This window comes from Cuculus canorus, chromosome 3 (genome assembly GCF_017976375.1).
Source record: "Cuculus canorus isolate bCucCan1 chromosome 3, bCucCan1.pri, whole genome shotgun sequence".
Lineage (NCBI taxonomy): Eukaryota > Metazoa > Chordata > Aves > Cuculiformes > Cuculidae > Cuculus > Cuculus canorus.
In genome coordinates, this window is record NC_071403.1 from 8,920,368 (window position 1) to 8,935,769 (window position 15,402).

Here is a 15,402-nt window from a genome sequence, read left to right on the forward strand (position 1 = left end):
AGTACTTATTCTTCCTGTGTAATCTTGAAACTTATTATGTGAAATTGAGAAAGTCTGGTATTATGGTTGTAGTGAACCTCACTGGTCTCTGTGGAAACTACTGGGAGTTGCTCAGCTGATCATGAAATCCTTGGTTGGATTGTTGGATCTGTAGAGCCCTCAAAGTAGGATTGTCGCCAACACCAGTGGGTCAGGTCAGCTGTAGCCGTGTCTCACCAAGTCTAAAGGTGGGGAGGTGGCTCCAGCTCTCCAAGAGCAGCCTATGTCAGTGCTGCACCACCTCCCGGTGGGGAAGGAAGCTTCTCCTGATGTTCTGCTGTGTCCTTCCATGCATAAGTTGGCCATTGCTGTCTCATCTGCCACCACAGGGAAGAGTTTGGCTCTGACATCTCTGTGACTGTCCTTCGAGTGGTTGTGGGCTGTTGCTAGATGCCTTCTTGGCTCTATCACTGCAGGACTATATGAGGCCAGCTCCCTTGGCCTCAGCTCACATATGGCCTGGTCATCTTGATAGCTTTGTGCTGGATCCCCATCAGCATCGCTCTTGATTTGGAGACTTGGGGTAGTGGAGGTTGTGAAGGGCAGGACACGAAACTGAGCATGGTTTTACAGACATGACTTCACCAGTGCCAATTAGATGGCATATAGTTATTTCCATTAATCTACTAGCTGTAATTCTCCTAACCTAGCTCAGCCAGTAGTTTACTTTATTTCTGGCAAGAGTGCCCTGCAATTTCATCTTCAGGCTGGTGCCCACCATAACCCCCAGGTCCTGTCCAACAGGGCTCCTGTATTTTGTCCTTCCTGGGGAGAAGACCTTCAAAGAAGTTCGATTTGTCTTCTGAAATATGAACTTGGGTTTCATGTCTGACTAACTGGGTTCTAGATTAGGACAACTGATCCTGTTTGTCTTCAGGCTGTCACTTCAATGTAAGCCTTTCTTATTATGGTTGAGTTAGGCATAGGTGATCTTCTGAACATTCCTTTATGAATTAACAATATTTAGCTGAGAAAAAAATAGGTAATTTTTCTCCTCTTTCTAGGCCTATGGGTAAACACGTTCTTGACATTGACGTAGGGTGCCATTCTGATTTCAACTTAATACAACTTAATATTCTTAAATATTTAACATCAATATTTATTTTTAATATGAATTCAGTGATGTTATAAACTTGGAAAAATAGTGTAAAGTATTCTATAGTGCCAAGGGAAACAGTTCTTGAATTCTTTTTTTATCTGAAAAAAAAAAAATTAGTGTGTTAGAGATTTCTAAAAGTTTTTCAGCAGAATGATTTTCTGTAATTAAAGCAGATATTGGAGGATACTAAGCTGAATAAACATGTTCTTTCTGTCCAGGAAAATTGAAGAAGCTCTCCATTTTGAAGGTTGATCAGAACAAACTTATTCAACTAACAGATTCAATTGGAGACTGCGAAAGCCTTACTGAACTAGTTCTAACAGAAAACCAACTGCAGGTAGGCATGGTCAAGACTGCTCAAGTGGCTGGAGGTAATAACAGCTGCTGCTAAGTGCCAAATTACTTAGCTTGTAAGGTTACTCACTTGTGCTACTGCTAAGTGATGAGTTTCCTTAAATGCATCTTATTTCTTATCTGTTAAATGAATGCTGAAGATCAGGTTGTATGTAGTAACATTCCACCCTTCCAAAGGCTTAAGCAGTTACATGTTCACTCTTGAATCTTTCATGACCAGTAAGGGAATTGGAGGATGGGGACTGGAGGTATCACTTGCTTGTTGCGTTTTTAATGTGGAGTTTGTGCCACGTTGCATTACTGTCAGTTTTTTGCTGTGTATTATCTAGATCAGACTTGCTGGAACTGAATAGAAGCCCCAAGCGCTGCAGAGCTGCTCTTGTACTGTTTCTGGCTCTGCTGATCTACTCTGGTCAGGTGTTAAATATGATGTGTGGTCAGTTATAATAAAAACTCGGGCTTCCTTCCATTAGGTATTTCCTTACATTATTTTGAAACCACTTTAATGCGACATGGAATTGGAGATTTGAGATGTTTATAAAAATCTAGGTTTGAGCATTTCTTAAGTTAGGTTGGTGCTTTGTTGAGTTCGGAGCTTATGCCTGTTGGAAAGACGCCTCTCCAGAGGTCAGGAGGTCAGTTCATAGCACCTAAGCCAGAAGCTTGTCTCTCAATTAGCTATTTAGGGAGCCTAAAGTTAGGTAATGAGGGTTTAAGTACACTCCAATTTTCAAAATGTATCAGTCTATTAATCCTATTAAATTAAATAAATAATCTATTAAATCTATAAATAAGTCTATGAAGTGTTAAAATTAAGTAATTTTAAAGTAGATAAGTTTTGTTCTGACTCTATGACTTTACAAATTCTGTTTGCGTATTACGTTCTCTTTGTTGGCACAGTCATTGCCGAAAAGCATCGGAAAACTAAAGAAGCTGAACAATTTGAATGCCGATAGAAACAAATTAACATCTTTGCCCAAAGAGGTAAGTTTTGTGCAATTAACTCGCACAGATGCGATTGTATGACAGAAAACTCTTGATTTCAGATGCCTACAAGCAGTAACAGTCAGCTTTGATCCACTGGGGATTTTTCCCAAACCAATCGCAACCATAAATTTGTCCATTAGATCTGAACAGCGTAAATCTGAACAGCAGCTGTGGTGATTTGATGGCTTGGAAGTGCAAAATGTTTTTGCAGTTGAACAGGAAGGCTTGAATCTAATTAGCTTGTAACTGGTAATTCCTAGTGTGGGTGCCAGCTCCAGCGCTATTTGAAGACTGGGGTTCTGTTAGAGTGAATGCATTTAAACATCAAGATGTCTCTACTGAATGTAGTGTAAAAATACTGCCAGAGTCATCCTGGCCTCACTCTTGTGAGCAAAAGCAAAGAGAAGGTTTCATATTCTGAAAAATGATTAAGAGGCTGTTTTGACAGTCCTTTTGGTTTTGGAGGTCTCAGGACTACTTTTGCCTTTAAATATGAGGACCTGAAATGGCCAAGATCACTGATACTTCAGATCTTACAGCTATGTTCGCTAGGAATTCTGTCTGTTGTAACAGTATATGTAATGAAATGAGGCTAAAATTGCTGTTGTCAAACTAAATATAATTTAGTTTGCAAGTTTAGTTCAGCTGTAAATTCTGGAAAGAGATCAGGGAAAGCAGCATCCTGTGATTGGAGCACGGTACTGCGAGTTGGTTCTGTTTGCACTGCTGTTTCTCTGTAATTTTTGCTCCCCTTAATTTTCCAGTCTGTTTCTAACATGTGACTCTGAGATTGTAGCTGTTGTTCACCACTTTAAGTCACTTCAGGAGCAGGTGGCAGCTGGTAGATGAGAATTGAGAGAAGTATCAGCTCTGGCTAGTAAGCACACACTTTTGCTGAGGTGTGCTTACTTACAGAGCTTGGACAACTTGAGAAGGCCATGTGAGGAGGAAGCAAAGTGGCTGGGAACTGGGAGATGGGGAGAGTCAATGGTCTGAAGAGGAGGGATTGAGCAGGGAAAGCTGCTGTGGCCTTGGCAGCAGCAATTCCAGTGGCCCAGGTCGGAGCTGCCGCAGGTCGTCCATCTAATTGAGCTCGACAATAGCTCTTATTGCCCCTTTACAGATTGGCTTGAAGTATCTGTTTGATGCAGGGAGGGGATGGCAAGGGAGGGAACAGAACATGAGTGCTGCAGGTCCTCTAGCAGGACAGTGTATCCTCTGGAAAGGTGCCGCTGGTTCTGAACGTAGAATTGCAGAGGGTGTACCCAGATGGGTTGTATAAATACGAGCAAGAGACAGGACCTTGGGAAAACCGTGTCTCTAGGTTGGGATGTGGTGGCGGTTTTGATCTTGTGCTCATTCAAACAGAAAACATGGTTTTATGACAAACTTAATATAATACACAGAAGCAGGTAAAGCAGGGTAAATACGGAGTGTGCCTCTTTGAGGGAGAGTAACGGGATCAAGAGCTCATTGCAGAAAATAAAGGGATTGAGTCATAGAGTCACTAGGCTGGAAAACACCTTTGAGATCATCAAGCCCAACCTTACCTGTCCACTATACAGAATCATAGAATCACTAGGTTGGAAAAGACCTTTGAGGAAAGGCCTTTGTTACTGAACAAGAAACTGAAGACTTGGAACCAGTAATGAGTTTCAGAGGGGGAAAGCGTTGTCCAGTTGGTGAAGGAGTTGGGGATATTGAAGGATGAAGAACAAGAACATGTATGGAGAACATTGGTGCCTGTGAGAGAGAGGAGAGGGGACACCTGTATGAGAGTTGGCATAAAGTCAGGGATGAATATGTGTTTGGAGAAGGCGAATGATCAGGAAGTGGAAGATGGTATCTGGAATAAGGTGAGCTGGGGAGTTGTAGGAAGTCCAGGAAATATAAATGGTTCCCAAGGATCTTTGCAGAGAAACAGAGGAAACTGAGCTCTTGGAATCCACTTCTTTGAAATAGATTTTGATTTTTTTTTTTGCTGTAGATAACTCTACACCTATATATTTTCTTCATTAGAGCAAGCACTTTGAAATTACATGTAGTGTAAGATTTTCAGAGGGTTTAATTAAAGTATGTTTTGGTCTGTGGATTTTTAAAGTTCTGTTATTTTTCATTTTTAAAGGAAGTCACTCCTTCTCCAACTGGAGGGTCATATCTGCCCTCTAGATTGGTGGATTTGAATCCCAAGCTGGTAATGATAACAAATAGAAATGATAAACAACTGATCCATTGGTTTATCTCAAAAATACTGTTAATATGCATGTATTGCAGAACCTATCATCTGGTTACCGAGACTTTTCAGTTTCAGTTTTTCAGGTTTCCATTTCAATTTCTTGTGCTTAGGCTGCATAATAAAACACTTTTCCCTCAACTCTTTAGATTGCCTTATAACAATGCTGAAATACTTGTTTCAAAACCACGACGAAATCTACCGCTCTCTACTCATATTTCCTCTGCTCCTGGAGCTGTGTTTTCTTTGTGTAGTATTTTTCTTAAGCAGTTGCTGTTTGCTTTAAACCAAACATGAAAATTTCTGTAGTGCAAGTTTTCTGGTTAAAATTCAGAGGAATTTAGTGAAGAGTCATGTTTCATAGCTTTAAAAGAAAAAGTTTATGCATAAACAGACCGGACAGGTGTAACAAGTACTATTTGCTATGACACGAATTATCCACAGAGGTCAGGGTGTCAGTACTGGCAAAGATCTCACTTCTGATATTCACATTGGATGGCCGGCAGGAACAATTTGGTGTCTTGGTGAAATGTTTGATTTCCATTTTCCGTCTCATCATTACTGACTTGGAAAAAAGAAAAATACAAACTGCGTTAGTAGAGCGCTTAAGCAAAACTGTAAAATGTGTCCCGCTTCTTCTGTCATTTGGAAGGTTCTTCTTGGCACTGAGAAAGCTTACTATCTTTTCCATTTGTTTTCATCTCAAACTGAGTAATTAGTATTTAAAACCAGGCATGAGCTTCTGACAGCAGTCGTTTTCAACTCCCTTGCCTGGTATGGGTTGCTTAAGAAGTCTCCTTCTTGAGAGTTGAATAAAATAGGTATGTCACTGGACTTTAAGTAATCACATGCTAAATAACATCCACTGTAGTGTTTATCATGGTGAAGACTGGGATCTCAGACCTTTGTGTATCAATCAGTATTACTACTTGTACACTGTTTCCCCCCTTCACAGAGCCAGAGTCAAGTGTAGGAGTATACACTGCAGATATTCTTGCTCGGTATCTTCTCCTCTTTTCCTTTCTTTTGTCCTTCATGCTTCCTCTTGTTCTTTCTCTGCCTAAGAGTGCTAGAAAAGCTGTACATTTGTGGTCATTATCCTTTTAAGAAACAGGTGTGGGACAGGCATTTAGTGATTTCTATTGAAGAGGAACAAAAAACCAGACTCTGGTAACATTATTGTGGACAAAAACATTGAACTCTGCCAGGGAGAAGAGTGCATGTGACCGCTACCATATCTGCCTGCTAGTGTCTCTGTCCTTACTTCTGGAATTATTCCTGTAGCAAAGAAAGCTTGTATAGATAGGATGGTGGAAATGATGTGTCTGCTCTGACATAACCTGGTGAGCTAATCTGTGAATGCTAGCTTTTTTTTAATGTTTTTGTTTGTTTGTTTGTTTGTTATGTTAATAGTTGATCAGGACTGGATTTTGAGTCGATCTGTCAAACCAGTACATCACCAGATTGTTTCAATGCACACTTATAACACCAGTCTCTACCTTTTGGTGTAAGATTTCTTGACTTGGGCTTATTGGGGAGTTTGTATGCAAATATCCCTTCAAAGTTTCCTGGTTCAAAGGTTCTTCTGTATCTGGTGCTGATATGTAAGGTAAAGCGTGGAACAGCAGAATGTATGACCAAGGCTTGAGTCACTGATGGATTTTATCTTCGGTATCTCATCTTGCAGCTCGATCCCTCTCTTACTGAACTGAGTGGTGAAACAGACTTCAGCAAGAATTGAGAATGTCTAAACCTGTTTGTAGTTACAAATGTTTTTCCCCCTAAAGTTGAAAGACCTGCCTGGTGACTCTTTGGTATTGAAATCCCACCCTGGCACTGGAATGCTAGTGAAACTGGTGTGTTGATTTTGGCACTTGCATAAATAACCTCCTTGGAATGTTTTCCAGTTCATGTGCTTTTGTTAATGAGTTTCTACAACCTGCAGACCTGGCTCTGAAGTATATTGTGAGAATTATTACTACAGTAAATAAAATTACAGGGGTTTTTTTGGCAATAACTATGCTTTTTACATTTTTCTTCTTTTTTTTTTTTTTTAAATGAGTTCAGGCTGCTTTGTTGTTTCTGGTTTTAACTTCTGATGTCCTGTCGCTTCCCTCATTTGTGTAGAAGGGAAAAAAAGGCACTAAGGAAAAATGCAGGAAAGCTTATCTTTAGTCATAAGGCAGAGAAACTCTCTTGTTGCGCTCCTCCCATGCACCTGTCGTGCATGATGTGTTGAAGTGAGTTTGCCAAAGATTTTCCTAGCCAATTTTAAGTTAATTCTAACTGAATAATAGCTAAGAATAGTGAACTGGGCAGTTCCTTGTACCTGTAAATGTATTTCATTCTTGCAATTAAATAATTAATCTGTTTTATCTAGAGTCAAGGAAAATCCTGATTTTATTTACTTTGTATCTAAACAAAATTTTGATAGTGACACCCTGGATAGGATTATATAATAGAATACAAACTGTGATAAATATATTGGGAATTTTCAACAGAGTTGTATAAACATAGTGAGAGTTCTTGATGCTGAGAGCTGTATTGTGAGTTGAATAAAATAGGTATTTCACTGGACTTTAAGTAATCACATGCTAAATAACAGCCACTGTAGTGTTTATCATGATGTGTTATTTTATTTTGCACTGCTTATACTTAGACAGTTACTAACTAGTAAAGGATAGCAGAATTGATTTGTACCTTTTGATCAGTTAGTAGATGGTGAGATCAAAAGACATTCATCTAACCTAACACAAAGGTCTTCTAAGTTTCCCACCTTTAGTTTTTGCTTCGGCTTTAGAGTGCCAACAATATGAGAATGCGCCATCATAATTGGTGAAATTTGGTCTGCGGTGATGAATGGCCGTAACAGACAGCAGGGCTCAAGAGAGAGTGAAAAATGAGAGTTTTTTTGGGAGGGATCTAAATGGGAAGAGAGGGATAAATCTGCGAACTCTTCTTTGGTTTATCTCCGGAAAGCTGCAAAAGTGTCATGAGACAGAAAAATCAATTGGCATCCACCAGGTTATTTTAACAGAGAAGTGCAGTAAAAGTGGAGTGATCGAAAATGTGCAGCTGATGCAGGTGTCAGAACAACAGTCTGTCTGCAGTAGAGAAGAGGAATCATCAGAAACATCAGCAGAGAAGTGAGGGACTGGCAGTGAATATGTAGATATCAAAAAAAGCAGGAGGCTGAAGTGGTGAACGCTGATCGCGTACAGAATGCAGAGAGGAGTTTTAGCAGCTGAGCTGCCATCCTCCATGTGCCCAAGCCTTGCTGCTTCTCCAGGACAAGGAAGCTGTTATGAAGATGAGCCTCAGACTGAGACAGAAGAGGAAAAAAGTCCTCCGTGGGGTAGAGTTTTATGGGTAACCCAGATGGCTCCTGGTCGTGGTCATCCTTTGCAGCAAGTCCACCTGAAAGCAAATAAGCAGTTTTGCTCAGACTTCATAGTAGTGTAAAATCAGTGATCTCAATATTAGCACTTCATAGTAATGATCATTTTCTGCCTGACTGATGCGTGGGTTTTGGTTTGTTTTTTTTATCTAGGCTGACTGTTTTTTGGAGATGGTGTGATGAGACACAATGAATAACCCTTAAATTAAAGTTGCTAGAATGAAATAAATCTCAGGACTATGACTTAGACACACACAACTCATTTAAGACCTTTTCCTGATGCCTAGCTCACTACAGAAGAACATGAGGACTTCTTTAAGCCTCCACTCTTTGGAACAGTTACTCCTGTGCCTAGAACTAAGCACATGCTTGTCCCCATTAACTGAAGTCTACGCTCAAAGTGAACTGTGTGCTTACCTGTTAAATGGGCTTGTGGTCTCGACTGTGTACTTGGTGCCTATGCGGTGGTTTGGCAAAGTCTGTTGTAAGCATGTAATCAAACACTTGGAAAGCATGGCTTTTTGTCAGTTAATGACTCTCAGCCAAACCAGCAACGTTCTGATACCGTATTACTTCATGGTGGTCACAACAATGTGTTCCTTTCAGCATGCCATTTAGTGTGTGCACTTTGCCTCAGTTGTACCACTTCGTGTTTAGGTTTTCAAACATCGGACCTGATGTCTTTCTGTACTGCTCGGTGGGTACCATCTTTTTGTGAAATGACAAAAGATTTTAGCTTTTTTAAACTGACAACTTGTCTTTTTTTTTCTCTGTGGTATCTCATCCAGTGCTGCTTGTTAGATGCTACCTGCATTTCTAAAACCACGTTTGATAAAATGATTTCGGAATCTGTCTACAATCTCCCCCATTCCCCCAAAAAGTCTTTCCTACCTCTGGGTGAAAAAAAGCCTTTAAACGCTTACCTAGTGACTGATAGAGCAAAGTTAAAATAACTGAAATTAAAATAACTTAGGAGTTCTAACCTTCTTTGGCAGTAGAAGAATGTATGTTCTGTCTCTGTTTGTTCGCATGCTCTTGTCCAGTGTGGGTAAAGAAAAATAAATTGAACATCTCTTGTATTTTCTTAATTGTTAGCAGCTTGGAAAATTATGGGTCAGGTAAATTGATTACCCTGTAAGTATTATTCAGTCCATGGTTCTGCTGTTACCTTTCATTAAACTGCTTTAAATGCATGATATCTCAGGCCAGTTGGTTCCACTGCTGCATTTTTCCATTGTCAAAATTACGGAAGGTTTGGTCTCATCAGGGCTGCATGGCTTTACTTTGCTTGTTTGGCTAAACTGTTTGGATCTCCATGCTCCAAGACTGAATAATGCAAACTTCATTCATGGAAAAGTGAACACTTTATATAAGGTTAGGACATCACTCGTCAGCTCATCAACATTCACTAATTGTACCCCTTGCTTTTCACAGCTTCTCATGTTAGATACAGCAATTAGACACTTGTGTATTTATATATTATTTTTCTTCTGTATGGCACCGTATTCTGTGAATGTGTCAAGGCACATTATTTGAGAATCTATACGCGCTTTAAAGTGAATAGCAGAATTACTGCCCTAAGAAATGTTTGCTTGTGGTTTAAGCGCTGGTTTCTAAGGGCTTTGATTCACAAGCAGAAATTGCTAAGGGGGTTACTGCTCCTACCATGCACATGGGGCTGAGAACGCTGATACTCTTGAGAAACATCTGCATTTTCAAGTGCAGTGATTTAAGGGAAACTATCCTAGATTTTGTTTTGTCAAGAGAATGTTGTGCGCTAACTTTGCACTGCAAATAGCTTGTGAATCAGAAGCCTTAAGCAGCTGATTGCTGCTTTCTTCCATTAAAATGTACTTAACGACACAGAGGAAGGTGAGTGGGGTATGAATGTTCCATTTGTTTGTATTATTTTCTAAGTTGCAGTCGCATCCTTTTAAAAATGGCTTTTTCCTTGGTAAGTGGGGTAGGTTAAATCAACGTGATTTTTACTTGGAGTTGGGGGAAAGCTTTTGTGGTATTTGTCTGTAATCTCAAACTTGAGTTTGGACTGGATTATGGATTTTGCAAAGACAGAACTGACAGTTAACTAAGACACATTAATAATTTCAGCTCAAAATTGGGGATTCTTGACCAAGGTATAGCTATGTAGTGACATGTTGGGTATATTGTGACAGAAGGGCCTTTTTACTTGTGTGTGACTATAGAAATCGTCTAATTTTGTACCAAGATCTTTCAGTAGATTTGCTGTCTATACTTAGGTTCTATGCCTGCTTAAATTGAAAGCTTCAAAAGGCATTGGAAATCTTAGAGTCGGGGAAGATACATTTTTTCTTTTCCCTTCTTGTGGTGAGTTTTGGAACTGGCAAAGAAATACAGTGCTTTTTGAAGTTCCCTATGATAAGCAAACAAAGGTAACTTTCCTTTGTGAATAGGAACAAAGAGGTACTTGGAGCAGATTTCAGGTTACTAAAACTAATAATTTTGGTGTTTATAGGAATAGTAATTGTCATCTGGAACAAAAAGGTGGAATGTGTTTTGATAATCAGATGTAGAGGGTTTATTTTTCTGAAAATATGTATTTTTGATGCAAAATGTAGATATTTTAAGGGTAAAACTTAAAACTTGCATCTTTTGCACCCCAAAAATTAGCTTGGGAATGCAGATGCTTATGTTTGGATAAACTGGTAGAGGAAGAGGAAATTAGATTAAAATGCCCAGTGCATATGGGAATCATCTTAAAATTAGATGCTTGTAATAGAACAGGACATCACAGACATTACTTGTAAAGTCTTCTGCTTTTTGTGAACTCTTTATTACTCTTTGAGGACTCAGTAAATGTTGGCAGTTGATAGGTTTGACATTTTGCCTTGCCTAAAGCTCCGTTGCATTTGCTTGTGCCTAAAGTTATCACGAGCAAAGAAAGGATTAATGTGTAAAACATCGAGCTAGAAAAAGTTGAAGCTAGTGCTTTTTGTGAAGGTTGTCTGCAAAGTGATATCTGTGTGGTTACTAATGCCTTCCTGTCTTGGAAGGCTCTAGAATGTAGGTAGAACCCAACCTGTTTGTAGCAATACCCAGTATTCGTAGATACGGCTGTTCAAGAAGCTGCTGCAACAGACTCCTTTCAGGTCAGGCGTCTTTTTAGCTAACACTTGTTTGCAATCTGTACCTTTGGGTGAAGTGTCTGGCAGGCATCGTAACTTGAATGTGCTGTAACATATTATGTGACCCCCTACTGCACGCCTTTGTTTATACTATCGTACTGCAACAATACCAGACTTTTTTTTTTTTCCGTGTTCTCTAATATAGATTGGAGGATGCTGCAGTCTGAATGTCTTCTCTGTACGTGACAACAGATTATCTCGAATTCCCTCTGAAATTTCCCAAGCCACTGAGCTTCATGTCCTGGATGTTGCTGGAAACAGGTAAGAGATTTCTATATTGTCTTGTTCTTTCGCTGGATTTATTTAATTCTTTCTAACAACAAACAATATTGTCCAAGAATGAAGTAACACAAACCCCAAATTGTAACTTTTGTTGTTGGCGTTACTTTTGCAACTGTCAGTCTTCCCCTCAGGCCAAAGTAGCATAAATTGTGTGTTGTCATGAGTACATTTCTTGACTTGCTTTGACTCTAGGCAAAAGATAGGATTTCAAAAAGCCCTCTGGGTTTGTATATTTCTGAATTAGAACTAGGCAATTCAGTAGAGCTTCAGCGGAAGCTGCCAGCCTTAATGTCAAATAACACTAATATTGATCGTCTTATCTTAGAGAATCAGCGCGAGTAACAAATAATGCCACTTTGACCTTGTGGCTTCTCATGAATCTTAGTTGATATGCTTCCGACATCAAGATACAAAAAGGCATTGGCTGAAGCATAAAGCAGCAAATTAGTTCAGTTGCTTAGTAGGAAGTTAAGTGGAACAAAAAAAAAGAGAAAAAGCAAACAGCATCTCATCTATGTAGTGTAATTGTCTCATAAGCACTTAGTGTTTCTGCTCTGGCAGTTGTGTACGTATAAGGCTCCAGAGCAGAAGCAGCTGTCTGCCTTCCAGGGCATTTTACTGCAGCGGAAAAATCTCTGCACTGTTTTATCTGTTATTCACATCTTCTGAGAATTATGTTTAAGCCATAGATTCTTTTAAAAATAATGGAATAGTCAGAATCTGACTACTATTGTTGTATCCAACAGCAATGCCTTCTGTTGGAGGCATTAATCACAATCCTGTTTATTCCAACTCAGGGATACATGCTTATGAGATGACATCCTAAACAATTAAATCTTGTAGAGATTGCCCTGACTTTTTTACTTTTCTTTTTTGAACCAGGCTGACGTATCTTCCCCTCTCACTGACTACCTTAAAGCTGAAGGCTTTGTGGTTGTCTGATAACCAGTCCCAACCTTTGCTGACGTTTCAGACTGACAAAGACCCTGAAACAGGAGAAAAGATTTTAACGTGTGTATTGCTTCCTCAAATGCCTTCTGAGCCTGGTTGCCAAGGTAAATGCCTGAAGTCAGTTTTTCGTGATGTACTTCTTCTTTGTTTACTGTGTTGTCTGTTCCATAAAGGTTTGTAAAACTTGCGTAAGCTGTAATGAACAAAGTGGCAAATTTTCACTTTTAAACACTTTTTTCCCCTTGTAATCATTCTGATATTCAGAATCTTGAAAAACATGGCTCTGAGTGTTATTTAAAATACAACAGCATCAGCCGCAATTAATGAAATACAGACGTCTAAGAAGATTTAATGATACGTTATTCTGAGGCTTGCCAGTGGGCCAAGTAACAGCGTTCATATTTGCATATACTGATCATGCATCTTAAATACATATATAGGTAGTGTAAATCGGTGGCTTTCCAACTGCAGTCTCTTTACATTGCATGGCTTGTGATGAGGAAAGGGTCAGAAAGAGTCATCGGGCACTGGCAGAGGCTGCCCAGGGAGGTGGTCGAGTCGCCTTCCCTGGAGGTGTTTAAGAAACGGGTGGATGAAGTGCTTAGGGACATGGTTTAGGGAGTGTTAGGAATGGTTGGACTCGATGATCCAGTGGGTCCTTTCCAACCTGGTGATTCTGTGATTCTGTGAAGAAGTAGACATTTCACATTTTAGCAAGCTAATTTTCTTTCAAGCAGCGATACTGTACGGTAGACTGATTGTATTCTTCAACAAGTGTAGAATGGCAGTGTAAATTGCTTCTACCCCTGGTGCTCAAACTTGCTTCTGGGTCAGGTGGAAGCATAAACTCTTTCGCTGTTGTCTGGTTGCTGTGCCAGTAACTTCTTGGTGGTTTTTGTCCTTAAGCTTTTATAGCAATGTGTGAACATACAAGGGGATTAATCCCAGCTAATATTTAAAACTTGTGCTCTAATCACTGGAGAATAATTTATCCCACACAAGAATAGATTTATAAAAGAAACTATGTGGATTCTTCTCCACTGAGTACAAAGGGGCTTGAGGAGAAAATATTGCCTGTAGAAATCTGTATTGTGGGTTCCCAGGCTTAGATTAATTCCTCTCAATAGATTAATTCTTTTCAATACTATGCAGCTGATGCAAATAGAACTTGTTAAAGCAGCAGAAGTGTGGAAATGGCTTTGTTTTGTGTCAGCTTCTGGATTTTAAGGTTAGAAATTGCTTTAAAAAATAAAATAAGTAAATATATTAACCCCTTTAGATTTAGAGAAGATTAAGTTAGCTCGAGAAGAGAACTGAGCCAGTCTGACTTTCTCTAAAGGCCTCCCTACTAGAAATTAGTTTTCTTCCTTGCTGAATTAATCTTGTGTCTTCAAAGGTAGAAGGCTTGGAATGAAGATTATTGGACTTCTATGCCTAGGAGTACTAAAATGCTCAGGGTCAATAGGCAATAATCCTGTGTTATAGAATGCCCTTTAGGGAACTGGCTAATGTCAGGTGGCATCCATGAGCTGGAAGAAAAGGATGTATAGATAGTATAGGAAATGGATTAAATTATATAATCAATGCTCTGAAACTGTTATGAACCTGAAACAGTCCAAGTACAGAATTTTCTCATTTATACAGAAATTATTTATCGTGTGTACTTGATAACAGAAAATTAGTACAAGTTCTGTTTTCTATCAAAAATATAGAAATAGTCATCTGCAACTCCCAGATGAGTGATTGGTTGGCTATTGTAGTTATTAACAATATAACATGTTGATGGTTTAGATGTGCTTTGAATCTTTATTTACATTTTGCTCTTCTAACAGATAACCTACCACGATGTGGTGCACTGGAGAGTTTGGTAAATGAAGTGTCAGATGAAACATGGAATGAGCGGGCAGTGAATAGAGTCAGTGCAATTCGCTTCTTAGAAGATGAAAAAGATGAAGAGGATAATGAAATGGTATGTTTCCAAACCTTTAGATACCTGCAAACACTGACTTTAATGCAAAAGAGGAAAAAGTATCTGAACTCTCTTGCTGTAAATATTTCAGCTGCTACTGCGTGTTTTTGCATACCTTTGTAGCAGAGACTGTGTTGACTGGTAAAACTTTTCGTATTGACTTAAAATGCCTTTTTTTTCTTCCTGCTTTGAATACAACTTCTATGTTCTGATGCAGAACAGTCTTTCTTTTGCTTTGTCTTCCTGTGTCTGCTCAGGATGTTTTCTTTCCAGAAACAAGATAGGATCTTTGTCTGCATCTGTGAAGCTTTACTGCCTGAAAGTATATAGAATCTAATTTAGGTTTCCAGCACTCTGGCATTTGTCTCCATTAAGTTTGCCATTGTTTGTCTCTCTAATTTCTCTTCTCAATCTCTTTCTCTCTCTCTCTTTATTTCTTCTTTATTTTTCTCCACCATTTGCATTGAAACAACCGTAGTGTCCATAAACTGCAAAAACGTTGCTCATTAGTTTCCCACTTAAACAAAGGATGTGGGAACATCTGTCATTGTACTTATAAGACCTCTCCGTTAGGTTGGGCTCTGCATGTCCTGAAGATCAAAATGCAACATGATCTTTAGCTTTACTAACTTCCATTAACAATTACAGCTCTTTGTAAAGATTAAGACTGCTTAAATCAGATTTTCAGTGTGCTTCTCTGATGCTCTAAAAGAACTGCTGGTGGTTCTCATAAGAGCTCTGCTTGAGATACTTCAGAGCACTCTGGATTGCAGCATGCTACGAACTTGATCTTACCTTAAAAAGTGACTACAAAAAATTCTTAGTAGGGAAATGTAAATTTTCAAGCAAGATAATTGCGTAATCTAAAGCAGCAGAAACTAAACAAAGCAGAAACAAATAGACTGACTGGTAAGGGAATTCAGAAGG

The 15,402-nt window shown here is 39.2% G+C and overlaps 1 protein-coding gene across 4 annotated transcripts in view; it reads left to right on the top strand.

Annotated features, from left to right (window-relative positions):
- Positions 1 to 15,402, top strand: part of LRRC1 (leucine rich repeat containing 1) — a 103,423-nt gene that overhangs the window by 55,599 nt on the left and 32,422 nt on the right. For all 4 annotated transcript variants that reach the window (XM_054060890.1, XM_054060888.1, XM_054060889.1 and 1 more), the window contains exons 9-13: positions 1,357 to 1,475; positions 2,393 to 2,476; positions 11,419 to 11,534; positions 12,438 to 12,610; positions 14,339 to 14,475. In XM_054060890.1, coding sequence (XP_053916865.1) covers positions 1,357 to 1,475; positions 2,393 to 2,476; positions 11,419 to 11,534; positions 12,438 to 12,610; positions 14,339 to 14,475 — 629 coding nt within the window. The remainder of the gene's footprint in view (positions 1 to 1,356; positions 1,476 to 2,392; positions 2,477 to 11,418; positions 11,535 to 12,437; positions 12,611 to 14,338; positions 14,476 to 15,402) is intronic.